The sequence below is a fragment of the Oncorhynchus kisutch genome, linkage group LG4 (assembly GCF_002021735.2).
Source record: "Oncorhynchus kisutch isolate 150728-3 linkage group LG4, Okis_V2, whole genome shotgun sequence".
In the NCBI taxonomy this organism is placed as follows: domain Eukaryota; kingdom Metazoa; phylum Chordata; class Actinopteri; order Salmoniformes; family Salmonidae; genus Oncorhynchus; species Oncorhynchus kisutch.
In genome coordinates this window covers 60,363,225-60,383,370 of record NC_034177.2, presented here as the reverse complement: position 1 = coordinate 60,383,370, position 20,146 = coordinate 60,363,225, and the positions used below count along the sequence as shown (strand labels likewise).

General features: G+C 40.1%; 1 protein-coding gene across 1 annotated transcript in view; it reads right to left on the bottom strand.

The window, feature by feature from the left end:
- The window catches only part of LOC109889779 (protein FAM204A-like), a 36,149-nt gene that overhangs the window by 5,917 nt on the left and 10,086 nt on the right, over positions 1–20,146 (bottom strand). Inside the window, exon 5 of the mRNA XM_020481489.2 lies at positions 16,394–16,483. Within this exon, the coding sequence (XP_020337078.1) occupies positions 16,394–16,483 (90 nt within the window). The remainder of the gene's footprint in view (positions 1–16,393; positions 16,484–20,146) is intronic.

The following is a 20,146-nucleotide window of genomic DNA, read 5'->3' as shown; positions in this document are numbered from 1 at the left end:
GCACAACTGTGCGTGCTGACTAACGAGAGGTATCTCTATTCCTGATCTGGCAAATCTGCGCGTCACCATCATTCACATGTTTGTGAAATGGCTTGCACAATATTAGGCTTTATTAGTTGAGTGACAACCAATGTAATTTGCCAGGTAATTTTTTAGCAAATTGCGCTGTTGAAAAGGTGTGAAAATATGTTTTACCAGAATAAAATGTCCTAAGCTACCGCCGGAGACACAACTCTCATCTGGCTATAGGTAGGATACATGGTGATCGGGGTTTAGACTAGATTAGATTTTATTTTGATTGTTCAGGTTCACCATCAGTAATAGTTTTGCTTGAAATAATCAGTGTATATGGTAATTTATTTTATATAAAGGGTAATGTTGATAATGTCATAATGAGGACAACAATCACTTTTGCTACCCGCACTGCATGTGTAACAGTTTAACTTTCAACCGTCGCCCCGACCCAGGCTCAAACCAGGGACCCTCTGCACACATCGACAACTGACACCCACGAAGCATCGTTACCCATCGCGGCACAAGAGCCGTGGCCCTTGCAGAGCAAGGGGTACCACTACTTCAAGGTCTCAGAGCGAGTGACGTCACCGATTGTAGCGCTCACCACCTAGCCATTTCACATCGGTTACACTCACCCCCCTTTTGACCTCCTCCTTTTCCGCAGCAACCAGTGATCAGGGTCAACAGCATCAATGTAACAGGATAGCTTTCATCCGTCGCCCCGACCCGGGGGCTCGAACCAGGGACCCTCTGCATACATCAACAACTAACACCCACGAAGCATTGTTACCCATCGCGGCACAAGAGCCGCAGCCCTTGCAGAGCAAAGGGAACCACTACTTCAAGGTCTCAGAGGGAGTGACGTCACCGGTTGAAACGTTATTAGCGCGCACACCGCTAACTAGCTAGCCATTTCACCTCGGTTACACATGGTCGAAAAGCGGGAGAAGAAGAGTCCATCAAAACGTTCAAACTTTCCAAACCACTTGATTATGAGATGGGGTGAAATTCAATGTTAGGCTATAGACTCAGTGGTCATTTTATTAGGTACACTCATCTGGTACCGGTTTGGATCCCCCCTTTGCCTCCAAAACAGCTTGAATTCCTAGGGGCATGGAAACATTGCTCAATTGGTATCAATGGACCCAAGGTGTTCCAGGAAAACAATCCACACACCAATACACCACCAGCCTGTACCATTGACACCAGGAAGAATGGGGCCATGGACTCATGCTGCATAGGCCAAATCCTGACTCTGCATGACGCAATGTCCGGACCAGGCAATGTTCTTCCACTCCTCAATTGTCCAGTCTTGGTGATCTCGGTGCCCACTGAAACCACTTCTTCTTGTTTTTAGCTAATAGAAATGGATCCTGAGGTGATCGTCTGCTACAATAGCCCATCCGTGATAAAAACCTACAAGTTGTGGGTTCCGAGATGCCGTTCTGCACACCACTGTTTTCAAGTAATCCTTGACCTAGAGTGGAAATTCTTGTTACGGTTCCACCTCGAAGACTGATGCAGGCTGCGAATACATATTCAGGACTTTGGGGTGGGAACGTTGTGGTGATTTCCACGTGTAGCAGAGAAATCACAAATAGGGCACTGACGCACCGCTCTCAGTGTAACTAGCTAGCATGCTAACCGTAGCTAGCTAATGAAAGTTTATGTGAAGACATTTCAGTTAAGACAGGCATTACTGTAAGTCAGGTGAAAATAATTATTTCAGAAATATAAATACCTGCCAAGAGATGAGTCTCAGCTAAAACTTGCCTAAACGAGCCGTTGACATGTTTCCGGGTTGATGTTTTGTCGGACTTTTGCCGTTTGATAATTCCAGTGAAACAGTGTCGGATTTGGAAACGCACACAGACATGATCAAATAGCTACATTCTTTGTTCTCTCTGTTATCATTTCCGCACGCTAGCTATACAGTATATCAATGCATTATCTAAATTGCGACTGCAAATCCGCAATAGAAATAGAATGAATATAAGCTCCGGTAATATGGATAGCCTAAATATTGAACGTTTTGGAGGGTGTATGGAAGCAATGGGCGAGTTAGTTTTGTATGGCCAGGTTCCCCGGGTGGGTTGAGATGTCTCTTTTGGATCAATGAAATGGTAGAAAATAAGCAAACCCCTGCACACCTGGCCATGCAAAATTAATTGGCCTAAAACATTATTGCTCAAAACCATTCTTCTTGTGGCGACGGGGGGAGCGGGGTTCTAAAATGCAATCATATGATGCGATTTGACATTTATAAAATTTTCTTTTTTTATGCAGACTGGCTAAAAAATGATTTCAATTGAACAAATTACCCAATGGATTACGATAATTTGCTGGTAAAAAAAAAGGGGAGGTGCGATTTTTTTGTTTGTTTGGGCAACATTTTTATTTGCTCCATGGCAAGGCGGCCAAGTATCGTGGCGTCACTAGTTAACACATCTAGTTAACTACCTTTACCTAATATCAGATTTGAAACCTAACTCTCACCATAACTACACTGCTAACCTTAGCCTAACCCTAAATTAAGACCAAAAAGCTCATTTTTGTTTTCATGAATTTGTACAATATAGCCAATTTGGACTTTGTGGCTGTTTTATCTCGTGGAAACCCAAGTGTACGGAGAAAAGCCGTTTGGCTCTCAGACGACTCGCAAATAGGAAGAACTTATCAGCAGGTGTTTCTGACTAATAAACATGTCCATGTTGGATGGTGGTCAACATTTAAATGAAACACAGGCCTGAAAAGAAATGTTGGCTAAAAATGATTTGCACGTCATCTCATAGGAAAAGACAAGTAAGACGATGACTTATTGACTTACAGTGCATTCGAAAGTATTCAGACCACTCAACCTTTTCCACATTTTGTTAAGTTACAGCCTTATTCAAAAATGTATTAAATGGTTTTTTCCCCTCATCAATCTACACACAATACCCCATCATGACAAAGCAAAAATAGGTTTGTAGAAATTCCCACATTTATAAAAATGGCACACCTGTATTTGGGGAGTTTCTCCCATTATTCTCTGCAGATCCTCTCAAGCTCTGTCAGGTGGGATGGGAAGTGTCGCTGCACAGCTATTTTCAGGTCTGTCCATAGATGTTCAATCGGGTTCAATTCTGGGCTCTGGCTTGGCCACTCAAGGACATTGAGACTTATCCCTAAGCCACTCATGCGTTGTCTTGGCTGTGTGCTTAGGGTCTTTGTCCTGTTGGAAAGTGAACCTTCACCCCAGTCTGAGGTCCTGAGCAGGATTTCATCAAGGATCTCTGTACTTTGCTCCGTTCATCTTTCCCTCGATACTGACTAGTCTCCCAGTCCCTGACGCTGAAAAACATCCCCACAGCATGATGCTGCCACCACCACCATCATGCGTCACCGTAGGGATGGTGCCAGGTTTCCTCCAGACGTGACGCTTGGCATTCAGGCCAAAGAGTTCAATCTTCGTCTTTTTTTTAGGTCTTTAGGTGCCTTTTGGCAAACTCTAAGCGGGCTATCAATTTATTTTACTAGACAATTATTTTTTCATGATTGCCATTTTATTGCCAGTCTGTCATTAATTAATTAAACTGTTTTTATTATTAGCTTATAAAACTGTTGATGGTACATTATTGTAAGTGTGAGTTCAAAGCTTGCTAATAAGCCTTCCCTACTCAGATAATGGAATATGTACAAAGCGGGCAAACTTTCAGACTCTTTTTCAGTCCCTAAAGATGACAGTATCTAGCATCAGATTATTAGGGAACAGAAAAATAGAGACATGCTTTATACCACTGGCTGTTCAGCAGCATCTTCCCAGGAGTGGCTCTCTTTTTTGCATGTCATGTAATGCTGTTTGTCAAATTGGCAGCAAGATTACATAAACCTCTGACACGATTTCCCCCTGAATGACAATAATGATCATCTTTATTGAGAGAACATGACAATGCATCTTGAATAGAAAATAATATGGGGAGGATATACAGCTCATGGCTTTGATTAGATAAGCAGTCAAATAGTCTCACCAGACAACCAATGCCAGTAATGCTTTCATGTACTTGGACGTATTTTTTTTTTTTTACACCTACAGAATAAAGACTATTTGTCATCATGAAATTGTATAATGTCCAATAGGGATGTGCATCTTTTCCTTTCAAGACGATTTGATACATATCTAGATACATGGGCTCCGATATGATACAGGAACGATACGTTATATTTTGAAACGTTTCGGTGTGAAATCAAGCTCAGGTGCATCCTGTTTCCATTGATCATCCTTGAGATGTTTCTGCAACTTCATTGGAGTCCACTTGTGGTAAATTCAATTGATTTTGAAAGGCACAAACCTGTTTATATAAGGTCAGAGCAAAAACCAAGACATGAGGTCAAAGAAATTGTCTGTAGTGCTCCGAGACAGGATTGTGTTGAGGCACAGATCTGGGGAAGGGTACCAAAACATTTATGCAGCATTGAAAGTCCCCAAGAACACAGTGGCCTCCATCATTAATAAATGGAAGAAGTTTGGAGCCACCAAAACTCTTCCTAGAGCTGGTCGCCGGGCCAAACTGAACAATCGGGGGAGAAGGGCCTTGGTCAGGAAGGTGAGGAACCCGATGGTCACTCTGACAGAGCTCCAGAGTTCCTCTGTGGAGATGGGAGAACCTTCCAGAAGGACATCCATTTCTGCAGCACTTCACCAATCAGGCCTTTATGGTAGATTGGCCAGACAGAAGCCACTCCTCAGTAAAAGGATTTCCTGAGTCATATTCTCTCAATAAAGATGATCATTATTGTCGTTCAGGGGGCAGTCGTGTCAGAGGTTTATGTAATCTTGCTGCCAATTTTACAAACAGCATTACATGACATGCAAAAAAAGAGAGCCACTCCTGGGAAGATGCTGCTGAACAGCCAGTGGTATAAAGCATGTCTCTATTTTTCTGTTCCCTAATAATCTGATGCTAGATACTGTCATCTTTAGGGACTGAAAAAGAGTCTGAAAGTTTGCCCGCTTTGTACATATTCCATTATCTTGCCTCTTCTGAGTAGGGAAGGCTTATTAGCAAGCTTTGAACTCACACTTACAATAATGTACCATCAACAGTTTTATAAGCTAATTAGAAAAACAGTTTAATTAATGACTGACTGGCAATAAAATGGCAATCATGAAAAAAGAAACCGAGGGTGCTAAGCTTCCACTACCACCAATTAAGGCCTAATTACAAACAAATTATATATGTGTTTTGCTGTGGGCTTTAATTTAAAAAATGGCTTTAATTAAAAGAGAAAACATGCTAATTAATTAAACAGCACAAAAAATCTACATTGAAAAGTATGCTTTGTCTATCAAGTAATTAATGAAATACAATAATCCAAATGAGATTCCCAAGCATTTGATAAAAGCTTAGTACCCATTTCAAAATTAATGGGTGAAAATTTAATGTGAGTCATACAGAGATACAATAAAAAGTTCATTCTGTGATAAATTGCTTATGGTGCAGGGAAACCGAACAAAGAAAATACTTTCCTTAACTGTTTCTCTGTCGCCCGGGGGCCTAGCATGAGTAGAGGAAGAGAGCCTCGTGTTCTGATGTGGGGCGGGGGACAGCGAAAATCTGATAACGAGTGTTTTCCACAAAAGCAATGCTCATTACATTTGTATTACAAACACGTGGCATCTTAGGCGAAGGTACTGAAAAGGGAGAACACACAAATAACATAAATAACACAAAAACACTTAGTTCAGCTCTTTTGTCTCGCCCAACAAAAGCCTTTTTGTGCCACTTTTGTTTCACAATACTTAAAACAGTGCTTTCTAAAGGGATGCATGTCAAGGGTGGTTTGGCATTCTTTCGTATAGCTCTAGTTTCATTGAAAATGGTAGAAGTAATGAGATTTCTAATCATCAAGCCATTTTGCATGGTATAAGAAGTAGTGATAACCCTATGCAAGTTAGCAACCACCATTTACATGGCCCTGGATCTCTATCTCCGACCAACAATGATCTAATGTCAAGTGACTATTAAGTTGGTCCTTTACACGTTATTTAGATATCCAGAGTTACTCTAAGAATCTGGATTGCCACGAGCAGCACCTGTAGATAATTTGGCTTGGATTCCTGTGTTCAACTATCTACGGTATATGTTTCAGAGTGTCATTTCTCTGGGATCTGTACATTCGCCTACCAGTGGTTAGCCAAGGAGCTATGATGAACCATGCAGGCGTTTCTTTCCAGAATTGTCATATTCTTTCGCTTCTGGAATTCATGAAAAGAACATGCGCCTCCCCCCCCATTGTGTCAGACTAGAGAGTTTCTGTTTTGAAGTGGTAATGCTCCGCTAATAGCTGTGATCAGTGCTAGGGGGAAACTGGAAGCACTAACATGGTGTGACATTTTTTTTTTGTCTTGTATTATTCTCTCTTACTCTATAAAGTACTGCCGCGGAGTATTTCAAAGGGGAGCTTATTGCTTGGTTTGTACAGGAGAGGGAAAATTAGCAAGTGTTGCAGGATGGATGTCCGCTGAAGAGGCAGTGATTTACAATAAGCATTGGATTAAGTAGTGCATTGCTATTTAACCTACCTACAGCTATGGTTGGGGGTAATCTGTTAAACTCTTTAAACCACGTGGGTAACGCATTGTGAATGAATCATAGGCATTTATGAACCTGTGCAGGCAGTTATAAGGAGCCACGAGCTGTTATGAGCAGATGCTGTACTACTGAATTACAGTCGTAGCCGAATACAGCCTTCATTTCATTTCATCTTTCAAATAGAGCTGCTGAATCCTATTAACTCTCTTGACAAAAGGGTGTGCGAGTTATATATAGCACTTAATATTATGCTAATTGGGGAAATTAATTACACTATATGTAACCTACAGCTGGGTAAAATAATGTTCAATAATCAAAGGATGGAGTAGCAAGTGCCCTTATTGGAAGACATGCACCACTTAATACACTGTACTAATATTAAAAAGTACTTTAGGGACCAGAAGCTATTCCTAGTATTTTGTGACTATGCCGGCCTTTGAGAAACAACAAGAAAAGAACAGCTCGGCAAAAGATCAACAAACAAAACTGCACGTGAGAAAAGAAGAAACGCTGGCAATCCTATCGGCAAACAACGGCTTTCTAAAATATATAAGGTATTAGGGATGAAAACTGAAGGCTTCCTTCGAAACTGTCTCAGTAAGGTACCAGTTAATAATATGAACAGATACCTAATGAAGGAAAGCGATTGCTTTGTATCACCTTTTTTTGGGGGGGACTTAATACTTAACTTCCAACTTTAAAGAAGAACATAACTTTAAAAAAATATATTTGAAAAAGGTATTAAAAACAAAAGACTTGCAGCCTCTGGAGAATATATTTAAATATATACTTTAATGAGAACACAATCTCAAAGCAACCGGACAGATGAAAGCGCATGTATCAGAGAATTTGTAAGGAGCCTTCCCCCCAAAAAAAGGTTTTACCAAATTGTTTTCATATTCAGATTAAAAAGAAGAAAGCAAAGGCAAAAAAAACAAAAACATGAATTGATTGTGCAAGCTCAAAACACGGCAGAAACAAACAATTCCCTTATTGGGAGGAACCTTATGACAGGCTTTCTTTCAATCTTCAGCCATTTCACCGTGGTTCAAAGAGATACGTATGTGCAATGCTGGTAGATTGAGTATGAAAAGGCTGTGATACATAGTTGTTCACAGTGTACTAGGTTTTCTTGACAAATAACGCCTTGGGGGACACACACCCTCTTGAGTACTTCACAGCTGTCTATTCCTTTTCCGTTCTTTCCGTGTTAAAAACCTATCCCTGCACTAAAAAGCCTGCCATAATGTCTCAAGTGTTATGACCGTAAACAAATGAAACATATAAGCCATTACATACAGTATCAAATGAGACTCTTCAATAATAACCTTGAAATTGATTCTGGCCCCAGTTGAGAATATTGATGCTCTAAATGTTTTTCACCATAGGACTGTCCTGAATCAACACTCAAACATCATTGCAATGATGTTGAACTCAAGACAGATTAGACATGTGGGTGTAGAATTCTCCGCCTAGATGCACTTTTCTCCAGAGCCTGTTTCATACACCACATGCCATTATGTATCAATAATAAGGCCACGTAGCCGCCACTTTTAGCCAAAGCGATTTACATGTAGACTGCATGCAGGAATTGAAGCTGCAACCTAAGTACTTCCTGCAGCCACTTGTAGCAAACTACACTACTCTCAAGTTGATCCACTTTTTATTTTTTTTAGATACAGTATATTTGGTCCAACATCCACTAGTGAGACTGAGCAAAACATCTTTGAAAAGGGACATTGCAGCAGTAACACAAGTAGGGTTGGAAAACTACCGGTAACTAACAGGTCATTTATACTTGAATAACTTAAAACAAATATATATTCATAAATAGTACTTTTCTTTTTTGTTATATATATATATATTTATCTGTGTCCATATTGTCCATGAGTTTCTAGTGGATAGACCATATGGTTCAAGAGAAAATATCCTAATGAATTAAAAAACATAGAGACAACACTGACATTTTTTTATTAACTCCGCAACTCTTCCAAATATTGACTTTTTTCACAACTGCCACCAGTTTGGCACCAAAACAACAAAGAAATATCCTTTATATAAAAAAATATCAAATATATTTTATGCTGAAAGTCATATTAAAACACCAGTGGTATTCATTAAGTTGATGGTTTACATTTAGGATAATGTTTTACAGCTTTGTCTTTCTATTTTGATTTCTTTATTATTTCATATATTTAACATGTGATAAGGCCACACAAAGGGACAGAAATAATTATAGACACCTGTGATAATTTGAAGTACCCAAAAAGGACACTGTGCTAAAATTCCCTCCAAAACTTGAAAGTTACAACAATTCTGGTAGTTTACTGGTAAACGTTACCAGTAATATACCCTCCCTTTGCCACCATGAAAAACATCAGTAGGCTTGGGTGGTATACCATATACAGGGGTATTTGGCAATAGCCACATTTTTCAATACCGTCTAATACATTTGAATTTGTTTAGCTACTTTTTAAGTAAATACCTGCAGTGAACTTGTGCAATATGTTAGGGGATAAAGATCGCGTTCTTCATTTCACCCGCCACATAATTATTTATTATGAAGCTTACCAGTAGTACCCAGTCACGTGGTGTTTGTTTACGGAGCCTTGTGAGTCACTCACTGTTGTGCAGCACGCCCAGTTGATCTAGTTCGAGTGTCGAATTCACAACAAAGATTTTGCCAGCTAGATATCTTATAACTATTAAGTGAACTGTCTAAAAATGTGCTAAATGCTCTGCAGTTGTCCATTTGATTCGCTAATTTAGTAGCTAGTTCGCTAGATAGCTTTTTCAAAAATTGAGTTTTGCTTGCCGGTAACGCTGAGAATCCCCTCCTGGACCAAGAGCCTTGCTGTGTAATATTTGTTTTGTACGTGCAGCAAACTATGAGTAGCATTTTTGAGTTACGTCTATAACTTTACGAGCTGGGTTGTCTGTCCTGAAAATAGTTTAGGTCAGAAAGTGTATAGAATGTTCATAATGCGATTGTTAGCATTCAATGTGGGATTTTACATGTACTTCTGCCAGTATTATCGAATATCCCCGTATGGCACAAGGTCGGTATGAAGGTACGATAATCTGGATACCGCCCAAGCCTACACATCCGTATCCACTTCTGTACAACATAGTTAACATACTACAGTAGAATTAATGGTGAAATATCAATCAATGACCTACTCATTCACGGTACTGGATGAAGTAGGTGGAATTTGTAGGTCAGTTGTCATCAGCTTTCATTATCACGTAGAAAACATTTCCATCAGGCTAATAATGGCCTAATAAACAAACAAGAGATACAGAACAATGAACGCAGTCCGTCTCACCATTTCTGTGATAGTTCCTTCTGATACTTTGTCCCCCCAAAACTTCAGTCAATTCACTGTTCTCATCATGAGGTAAACACAGCTACAGAGTGAGCTATGGCTGCCAGACTGCTGTCAAGCCCATCCTTCATGTTCCTGGCAAGCCACAAGGGAGGTGACAGATAGGCGAAGAACCTCCGCTAATTCTACCCAAATCCACTAGTGCTCTAAGAGGCTTTCTGGAACTACAGGTGCCACGTTCTCATCAACAAAGCAAGTCATTCAATTTTTCGAATCTTTACTTTGACCACTTGCATTATCGTATTTTATAGTCCGTTTTATATTATGCTGGGTACAAGAATCAGCCTTCAACAAACAGTCTGCTTGCATGTAAAATCAAATCCCTTACTGCGCGTGTCCCTCTTCAACATTTTTAATAGACAACCAGGTTAATGTTTGATAGAGTACAAAAAGCATCATGATTTGCGTGCAGGGCCTAACTTTTGTTGAAGTTCAAATGTTTACCTGAACAAAGCTTTAGGTACGGTGCCTTCAGCAAGTATTCACACCCCTTTACTTTTTCCACATGTTGTTGTGTTACAGACTGAATTGAAAACGGATTCAATTTAGATTTTTCCTTCGTCACTGGCCTACACACAATACCCCATAATGTCAACGTGGAATTATGTTTTTCAAAATGTTTACAAATGAATAAAAATTGAAAGTATTCAATCCCTTTGTTATGGCAAGTCTAAATAACTTCAGGAGTAATAATAATAAGTTGCATGAACTCACTCGGTGTGCAATAATAGTGTTTAACAAGATTGTTGAATGACTACATCATCTATGTAACCAACACCTACAGATAATTGTAAGGTCCCTCATTCGAGCAGTGAATTTCAAAACACAGATTCAGCCAAAAGACCAGGTAGGTTTCTCAATGCCTCACCAAGAAGGGTACCTATTGGTAGGTGGGTAAAATAACAATAAACAGACAATAAACAGACATTGAATATCCCTTTTAGCATGGTGAAGTTATTACATGTTGGATGGTGTATCAATACACCCAGTCACTACAAAGATACAGGCTTCCTTCCTAACTCAGCTGCTGGGGAGGAAGGAAACTGATCAGGGATTTCACCCTGAGGCCAATGGTGACTTTAAAACAGTTAGAGTTCAGTGGCAATTTTTTTATTTGACCTTTATGAAATAATGGGAGATGGGACAAAACTGAGGATGGATCAACAACATTTTAGATACTCCATAATACTAACCTAATTGACAGAGTGAAAAGGAGGAAGCCTATAATACAAATCTTCCAAAACATCCGGTTTGCGACAAGGCACTAAAGTAATACTAAAAAAAATGTAACAAAGGAATTCACTTTTTGTCCTGAATACAGTGTTATGTATAGGGCAAATCCAATACAACACATTACTGAAGCATAGTGGTGGTTGCATCATGTTATAGGTATGCTTGTAATTAGGGATGCACGATATATCGGTGAAGAATCGGCCGATATTAGCTAAAAATGCCAACATTGACATCGGCCTGAGGTCTAGTTTAACGCTGATGTGCAAAACCGATGTCAAAGATGACGTGCATACCTATATAACGTAGGTACATGTGTTGCTACACGTGCAACACAGCATTCCTAACCTAGCCCACAATGTCTGCTGTGTGGATCGAGCAGTCAACAAGGTGAGCATTCATTTGAAAGAGTAAGAATATTTCAGCGAGAAAACTGAAAAGGTGAAATCCATTAAAGCCAAGATAAGGGAATTCATTTCCCTTGACAATCAACCCTTCTCTGTTGTGGGTGATGTTGGCTTTCGCCGACTGTTCAAGCACCGATACACACTGCCAAGTGCGCTATTTTTCAGCTGTTCCCCTTCCGGAGATACACAGTAATAGCATCACTGCTACTAACCTTCACGACTGACATTTGGACCAGTGATATAAGCCCCATGAGCATGCTGAGTCTGAGCACAGTTAGTTTTCAAGGATTTTGTACTGAGGAAAGTCGTATTTCATTCTCATGAATGTGCTGGTTGTCATACCGCTGCTACAATTTTAATGGCATTTGAGAACATGTTTGAAGCTTGGAAACATGGACACACTAGCAAGCTCCATTCGAACAACTGACTAACAGAGCTGAACCTTCACTGCTTGACATGTATGATGAAATCCTGGTTGAGAATGAAACGACTGAACAACGAAACAGCACAGCAAGTAAGTGAAAGAAATAGGTTTTGATGATGTTTTACTGGTAATGGGGACATACGTAAATGCCAACAAAATAACTTTTTGGTCAGTGTGTGTGTGTGTGTAACCTTTATTTAACTAGGCAAGGCAGTTATGACCAAATTCTTATTTACAATGGCGGCCTACCCCGACGCTGGGTCAATTGTGCGCCGCCCTATGGGATCCCAATCACAGCCGGATGTGATACAGCCTGGATTTGAACCAGGGACTGCAGTGACGCCTCTTGCACGGAGCTGCAGTGCCTTAGACCACTACGTACATGTGTGTGTTAACTATTTAACTGTACTAGAATACTTAAAAGGACACAAAAAAGTATAATATCAGTCATCAGTATCGGTTTTTTTGGGCAAGGAAAATATCAGATATCGGCCAAAAATGTCATATCGGTGCATCACTACTTGTAATCGTTAAGGATAGGGGAGTTTTTCAGGATAAAAAAAGAAACCGAAACGAGCTAAGCACAGGCAAAATCCTGGATCAGTCTGCTTTCCACCAGACACTGGGAGATGAATTCACCTTTCAGCAAGACAATAACCTAAAACACGATGCCAAATCTACACTGGAGTTGCTTACCAAGAAGACAGTGAATATTCCTGAGTGGCCGAGTTACAGTTTTGACTTAAATCTACTTCAAAATCTATGGCAAGACCTGAAAATGGTTGTCTAGGAATGTTCAACAACCAATTTGACAGAGCTGGAATCATTTTGAAAATAATAAATTCATGTTGAACAATCCAAGTGTGGAAAGCTCTTAGAGACTTACCCAGACTCACAGCTGAAGTTGCTGTGTGAATGCTTATGTAAATTACATATTTTTGCATTTCATTTTTCAATTTATTTACCCATCTACACACAATACCCCATAATGACAAAGTGAAAAAAACACATTTTAAATATTTAAATCATCCATTTTGAATTCCGGCTGTAACACAACAAAATGTGGATTAACATGCCAACCAGACACGTCGCAAAATACATTTAGAAATCCATGTTATTCAATTATTGCGCCAATGAGTGTCTGCGTTGCCAAGGGCTAAAATAGAACTCCTTTCTATTTCTGACGCAGATCGCGCTGAAATTCCTGCCTCTCCCATCTCCTCATTGGTTTATAGAAGCAGGTACCCACGTGCCATCTCCTCATTGGTTATACCCACGTGGGTGATTGAAAGACAAACAGTTTTGCCGGTAGTCGTGGTAATACTATGAAAGTTTAGATGCCAATCACCATATAAGTTCAAAGATGAGAGCCTGGAGGGAGGAGAGATGACTAGAAACGATTCGGTTGGCCGTTTTATATGTGGATTAATTGGCGGAGTAGAGGAGCTTGTGCATTTCAGGTAAAATAACAACTCAATGTTTATATCCCAGGACAAATCAGCTAGTGAGTGCAAGCTAACTAGATAAATTGCCATACATGTATAATGCTTTTCGACCTGTCCCCAAATTAATGTCATTGGTTCAGAGTTTGTTTTGCTATTTGAACCTGCGTGTCGTGATCGCGTTTGGTGTAGGGGGACAAAATACATTTATGCACGATAGCGCACGCACGTAGCCGGTTTGGGTTCAGTGTTAGTCAAGGGACATGAATACTTTCTGAAGACACTGTACATGGCTGACAGCCTGAAACGTGTATGCTGTAATGATAAGGGTTGGGTAGGTTACTTTCTAAATGTAATCCGTTACAGTTAATAGTTACCTGTCCAAAATTGTAATCAGTAACGTAACTTTTGGATTACCCAAACTCAGTAACGGAATCGGATTACATTCCGTTACTTTTAGATTACTTTCCACTTAAGAGGCATTAGAAGACAGAAATGTTACAAATTGAACAACATCTATTGCAGGATAAATCAATGTTAAAGTTTACATAGCTGGCCATATGATGTTACATTTTACTTTATGGGTTGGTTATGTAGGCTTCTCCTAACCCATCACTCTCTACTACATATAATAATAAGATTCAATTATATAATTTACATTAAAAACCAAAGTTAACAGAATTCTAGTCATTCCAATCAATGTTATACCCCTTGATCTTCAAGAACAGGACTTGGAAATATGGAAGTATAGATTAGCCAAATTGTTTTACCTGAGCATGACCCTAAATCTAAGGACTTATTAGCCAGCACTACTCTGTTGTTTATTACTTTGTTGTCATGGAGGACTGATTGAGCTTATATTTTGGGTTCTCATGGAGTGTGACAGTTGAACTAAGCACATGAGGAATTTATAAGTTACATTGTTCAAGAATCAATGGATATATACACACTACCAGTCAAAGGTTTGGACACCTACTCATTCAAGGATTTTTCTTTATTTTTACTATTTTCTGCATTGTAGAATAATAGTGAAGACATCAAAACTATGACATATCACATATAGAATCATGTAGTAACCATGATGAAGTGAGAAGTACACAGCGTTGTACGAGATCTTCAGTTTCTTGGAAATTTCTCACATGGAATAGCCTTCATTTCTCAGAAAAAGAATAGGACTGACGAGTTTCAGAAGAAAGGTCTTTGTTTCTGGCCATTTTGAGCCTGTAATCAAACCCACAAATGCTGATGCTCCAGATACTCAACTAGTCTAAAGAAGACCAGTTTTATTGCTTCTTTAAATCAGAACAACAGTTTTCAGCTGTGCTAACACAATTGCAATTGCATTTCCGATGATCATTTCGCCTTTTAAAATGATAAACTTGGATTAGCTAACACAACGTGCCATGGGAACACAGGTTTGATGGTTGCTGATAATGGGCCTCTGTGCGCCTATGCAGATATTCCATAAAGAATCTGCCGTTTTAAACTACAATAGTCATTTACAACATTAACAATGTCTACACTGTATTTCTGATCAATTTTATTTTAATGGACATTATTTTGCTTCTCTTTCAAAAACAAGGACATTTCTAAGTGATCCCAAACTATTGAACAGTAGTATATATTATTATTTATAGATTTATAAATCCAAAAATGGATGTAGCAACTACAGATTGTCCCTTTAAGTCAACTTGTGCAAGTTTGAGCACGTGTCCTTTAGGCCTATGGATTTTTTTTCATCAGTATCAATTAGATTGAGCAACAAAAGCCCCACTTTTATTCCATAGGCTGGGATCCACACTATACAGCTGTTGCAAGAGCGCATTTTTCACAGGCTGTCCATCGGTTACAAAAACAATGATTGATAGGCAGCTTAAACTTCTTGAATTCAACCATTATTGTGTTCAAATACACGTTGAGATTTGTGAACAGCCATCCACAACAACCACAATCTGTAAGGCGCAAATAGCTAAATGAGAGAGCAGCAGTGTGATTCACATCAATGCGCTATGTAGATATCAATAATAAGTGATATCCGTATCGCCGTAGACTACACCACCGCTGTCATCCTTTACCTCCAAGCGTTTATTAAAATTGGATAACCTTTGGATGCCGACAACAGTCTCCAATTGGCTTGGACTGTAGCCTACAAAAGCCCATTCCTGCTCTTTTCCCACAATCCATCAACCACATTTGGTGTGTCATCATAGTGGTCTCTGACTTGTGGTCAGATTCACTCAGGCGGAACAAACTTAAACTTGCGCCTTTTTTCAATGCTGATTTAAATGTCATTGAGAAAACAGAGAAGTGTCAACAACAACAAAAAATTCCCCAAACATCCTTTCTGAATTCAAAAGTAAATCATCTAGTTTTTCAAAAGTATCATTAATATCAGGGCTTCTATAAGAGCATCACATCTCTCACTTAATACAATTCAAGTTGTGACAATTGAACATACTGCAATAGCCAACTATGAAAAGTAGTAGCGATGTCTTCTTAAGCACAATTATGGGTGTGTGGGCAACTTTTTCTGCTAAATTAGCTTCAAACCGCTTGATCCCCGATGCCTGCCAAGACGAGTGGTTTCGAAACTGCAGGCAGTGCATTTAGGGACGTGTGCACTTCAAAGGTATGAAACTCGCACCTTGAGAATGTTTTAACAGTTGGCTTGAAAGCAATGTAGCCCTTCATTAAAAAACTAAGCCAAAAGTGCTTTTGACACTGCCGAACTCCAAAACTAAGGGGGAGGGCTTTCCATTAACTCAATGGGAAAGGGCTGCAGGACTTCTCAATTGCGGGTGCCTGTGTGTGTTTTTGTTCCCCTATGTCTTGGCAGGAAGAAATGGCCACGGATCCATTAGTTCAATTTGTCACAGCGGGAGCGCCCCAAAGATCTCTTATCGGTACAACATACCTCTCGAGTGGCGAGTCTGTCGCTCATCTCCTCCGCCTTCCCAAAGTCCCCTTCAGCGATGGCGCTCTCTATGCTCTTTTCTAAGCTGGACTGGAGAGAAGGGGAAAATGTAGTGATTTAGAAATAGAAAAGGGGGGAGGGAAATCAAAGAGTAACTTCAAAAAGTCCCCTGGGCCTTACTTTTAATATGATTGCTATTACTACAAATATGTAGATTTTCCTTCACAAATGAAAACCTTTTTGATTGGATATTAGTGGGGAAATCTTCAAAAAATGCTACTGGAGATTACCAAACATAAATGTGACTCTTTAATTACACATTTCCATTACAGGCTGGAGCAGAGGAGGGAGCAAAGATGCCCCTGGTTACTGATGGCAGGGGTGGTTCTCCCCCCAAAAAAGGAGACTATCCAAAGAAGTAGAGTTAAGATCATTTCGTCAATAATTTCACAGAACACATGAAAGCAAGACCATTTTAAATTAGGGGGGAGCCCTCTCGGAAGCATCTTCATACGAATGATTCAAGGACTCCGGTTGTTTATAGACGCACTCATCCCTCAAATGAATTTGGACAAAGACAGCAAGCTGAGCCTAATAATGATATGGCAATATAGTAATAATTACAGAAAAACCAATAATAAAATCTACCTCTACCACAACTTTACAGTGGTCTACTTGCTGGCAAAGTGGAAATGTTCATGTTCCAAATAAAACATGTTGTAAATGGGTTTTCAATGTGTGACATTGGGATCAACATTTCAAAATGGTTCAAACATTTTTTTATTTTTTATAAATGCAGTTCCACATGTGTCCTGACAGGAATAACAGTGAATATGCCAAATTGGCAAATCACTTTGCCTAACAACAGCATAGACCTAGGACAAGGAGTTATATCCTTTAAAATTGCAGGAGTAGAGTAAAATGGACACCACAATGTATTTGTCATGTCATTTCATAACCTGATCACCAGTTCATATTGTGAATAATGCCCTCTAGGCTACTATCTTGTCATTCTAGGTAACACTTGACACCCAGCGCCATGACACGTTATGACACGGTCAAAACCATGTCATAATACGTCAAAACACCTGACATAACATGGTCATAACACTGTCATGACACATTTAGACCGGTTGTGAAAAATATGGCTGGTTTTATGGCTGGTTATGACAGTGTCAAAACCCACCACACAAGGCAAAACATTCCATTATCCCATAAACACACTTGACAACTAGTCCATGTTATATGAAACTGTCTGAAATGTACCATCTTAAATTACCATTGTAATTGCGCACACGTTGATGTCAGACATGCAACTAGCCCAATCAAATCAAACTTTATTTGTCACATGCGCCGAATACGACAAGTGTAGACTTTAGCGTGAAATGTTTACTTACAAGCCCTTAACCAACAATGCAGTTCAAGAAGAGTTAAGAAAATATTTACCAAGTAGACTAAAATAAAAAGTAATAATAAAAAAGTAACACAATAAGAATAACAATAATGAGGTTATATACAGGGGGCACCGGTACCGAGCCAGTGTGTGGGGGGACAGGTTAGGTGAGGTAATTTGTACTTGTATGTGGGGGTGAAGTGACTATGCATAGATAATAAACAGCGAGTAGCAGCAGTGTACAAAAGGAAGGGGGGGGGGGGGTCAATGTAAATTGTCTGGTAGCAATTTAATTAATTGTTCAGCTGTCTTATGACTAAGGGGTAGAAGCTGTTGAGGAGCCTGTTGTTCCTAGACTTGGTGCTCTGGTACCGCTTGCCGTGCAGCGGCAGAGAAAACAGTCTATGACTTGGGTGACTGGAGTCTCTGACAATTTTATGGGCTTTCCTCTGACACCGCCTATTATATAGGTCCTGGATGGCAGGAAGCTATGCCCCAGTGATGTACTGGGCCGTTCACACTACCCTCTTTAGCGCCTTACAGTCAGATGAGGAGCAGTTGCCATACCAGGCGGTGATGCAACCGGTTATGATGCTCTCGATGGTGCAGCTGTGGAACCCTTTGAGGATCTGGGGACCCATGCCAAATCTTTTCAGTCTCCTGAGGGGGAAAAGGTTTTGTTGTGCCCTTTTCACGACTGTCTTGGTACGTTTGGACCATGATAGTTCGTTGGTGATGTGGACACCAAGGAACTTGAAACTCTACCCGCTCCACTACAACCCCGTCGGTGTTAATGGGGACCTGTTCGGCCCGCCTTTTCCTGTAGTCCACGATCAGCTCCTTTGTCTTGCTCACATTGAGGGAGAGGTTGTTGTCCTGGCACCACACTGCCAGTTCTCTGACCTCCTCCCTATAGGCCGTCTCATCACTGTCGGTGATCAGGCATACCACTGTTGTGTCGCCAGCAAACTTAATGATGGTGTTGGAGTCTACAAGTTATTTAAAATGTGATGGAAAAAACATGACTGTAAAGAATGTATTACAACAACAACAAAAGGAAGGAAACGTCTGGCAGGGAAAAAACACGTTTGAATCCATGTGGGTATTGACACTCCTGTGTAAGTGTCATAGCCAGCCATAAAATAACATAATATGTCACAACAGGTGTAAATATATGGGTCATGACAGTGATGACCATATTTTGATAGGTTATGACAAATTATGTCAGATGTTATGATATATTATGACATGGTTATGATGCTGGATGTCAAGTAATGTGTTCTCATTCTAATGTCAAGATGCATATTGCCATCGCACTGCCCTATCCAATCTGGAAAAGAGGTATACCTATGTAAGAATGCTGTTCATCGACTATAGCTCAGCATTCAACACCATAATAAGTGCATGGGGCGGCAGGGTACCCTAGTGGTTAGAGTGTTGGACTAGTAACCGGAAGGTTGCAAGTTCAAACACCCGAGCTAGGTACAAATCAAGGTACAAATCTGTCGTTCTGCCTCTGAACAGGCAGTTAACCCACTGTTCCTAGGCCGTCATTGAAAATAAGAATTTGTTCTTAACTGACTTGCCTAGTTAAATAAAGGTAAAATAAAAATAGACGATGTCGTCCCCACAGTGACTACAAGAACGTATCTAAACCATGGATTACAGGCAATATCCGCGCTGGACTAAAGAACAAAAGGCTTACAAGGAACGGGACACATACAAGCCCAATACAACCTCCGACGAGACATTAAACATGCGAAAGGACAATTATCCTATTACATCAGTTCCGACGCTCGACGTACAGTGGGGCAAAAAAGTATTTAGTCAGCCACCAATTGTGCAAGTTCTCCCACTTAAAAAGATGAGAGGCCTGTAATTTTCATCATAAGTACACTTCAACTATGACAGACAAAATGAGGGGGAAAAAAAATGCAGAAAATCACAGTGTAGGATTTGTAATGGATTTATTTGCAAATTATGGTGGAAAGATTTGGTCAATAACAAAAGTTTCTCAATACTTTGTTATATACCCTTTTTTGGCAATGACAGAGGTCAAACGTTTTCTGTATGTCTTCACATGGTTTTCGCACACTGTTTCTGGTATTTTGGCCCATTCCTCCATGCAGATCTCCTCTAGAGCAGTGATGTTTTGGGGCTGTTGCTGGGCAACACGGACTTTCAACTCCCTCCAAAGATTTTCTATGGGGTTGAGATCTGGAGACTGGCTAGGCCACTCCAGGACCTTGAAATGCTTCTTACGAAGCCACTCCTCCGTTGCCCAGGCGGTGTGTTTGGGATCATTGTCATGCTGAAAGACCCAGCCACGTTTCATCTTCAATGCCCTTGCTGATGGAAGG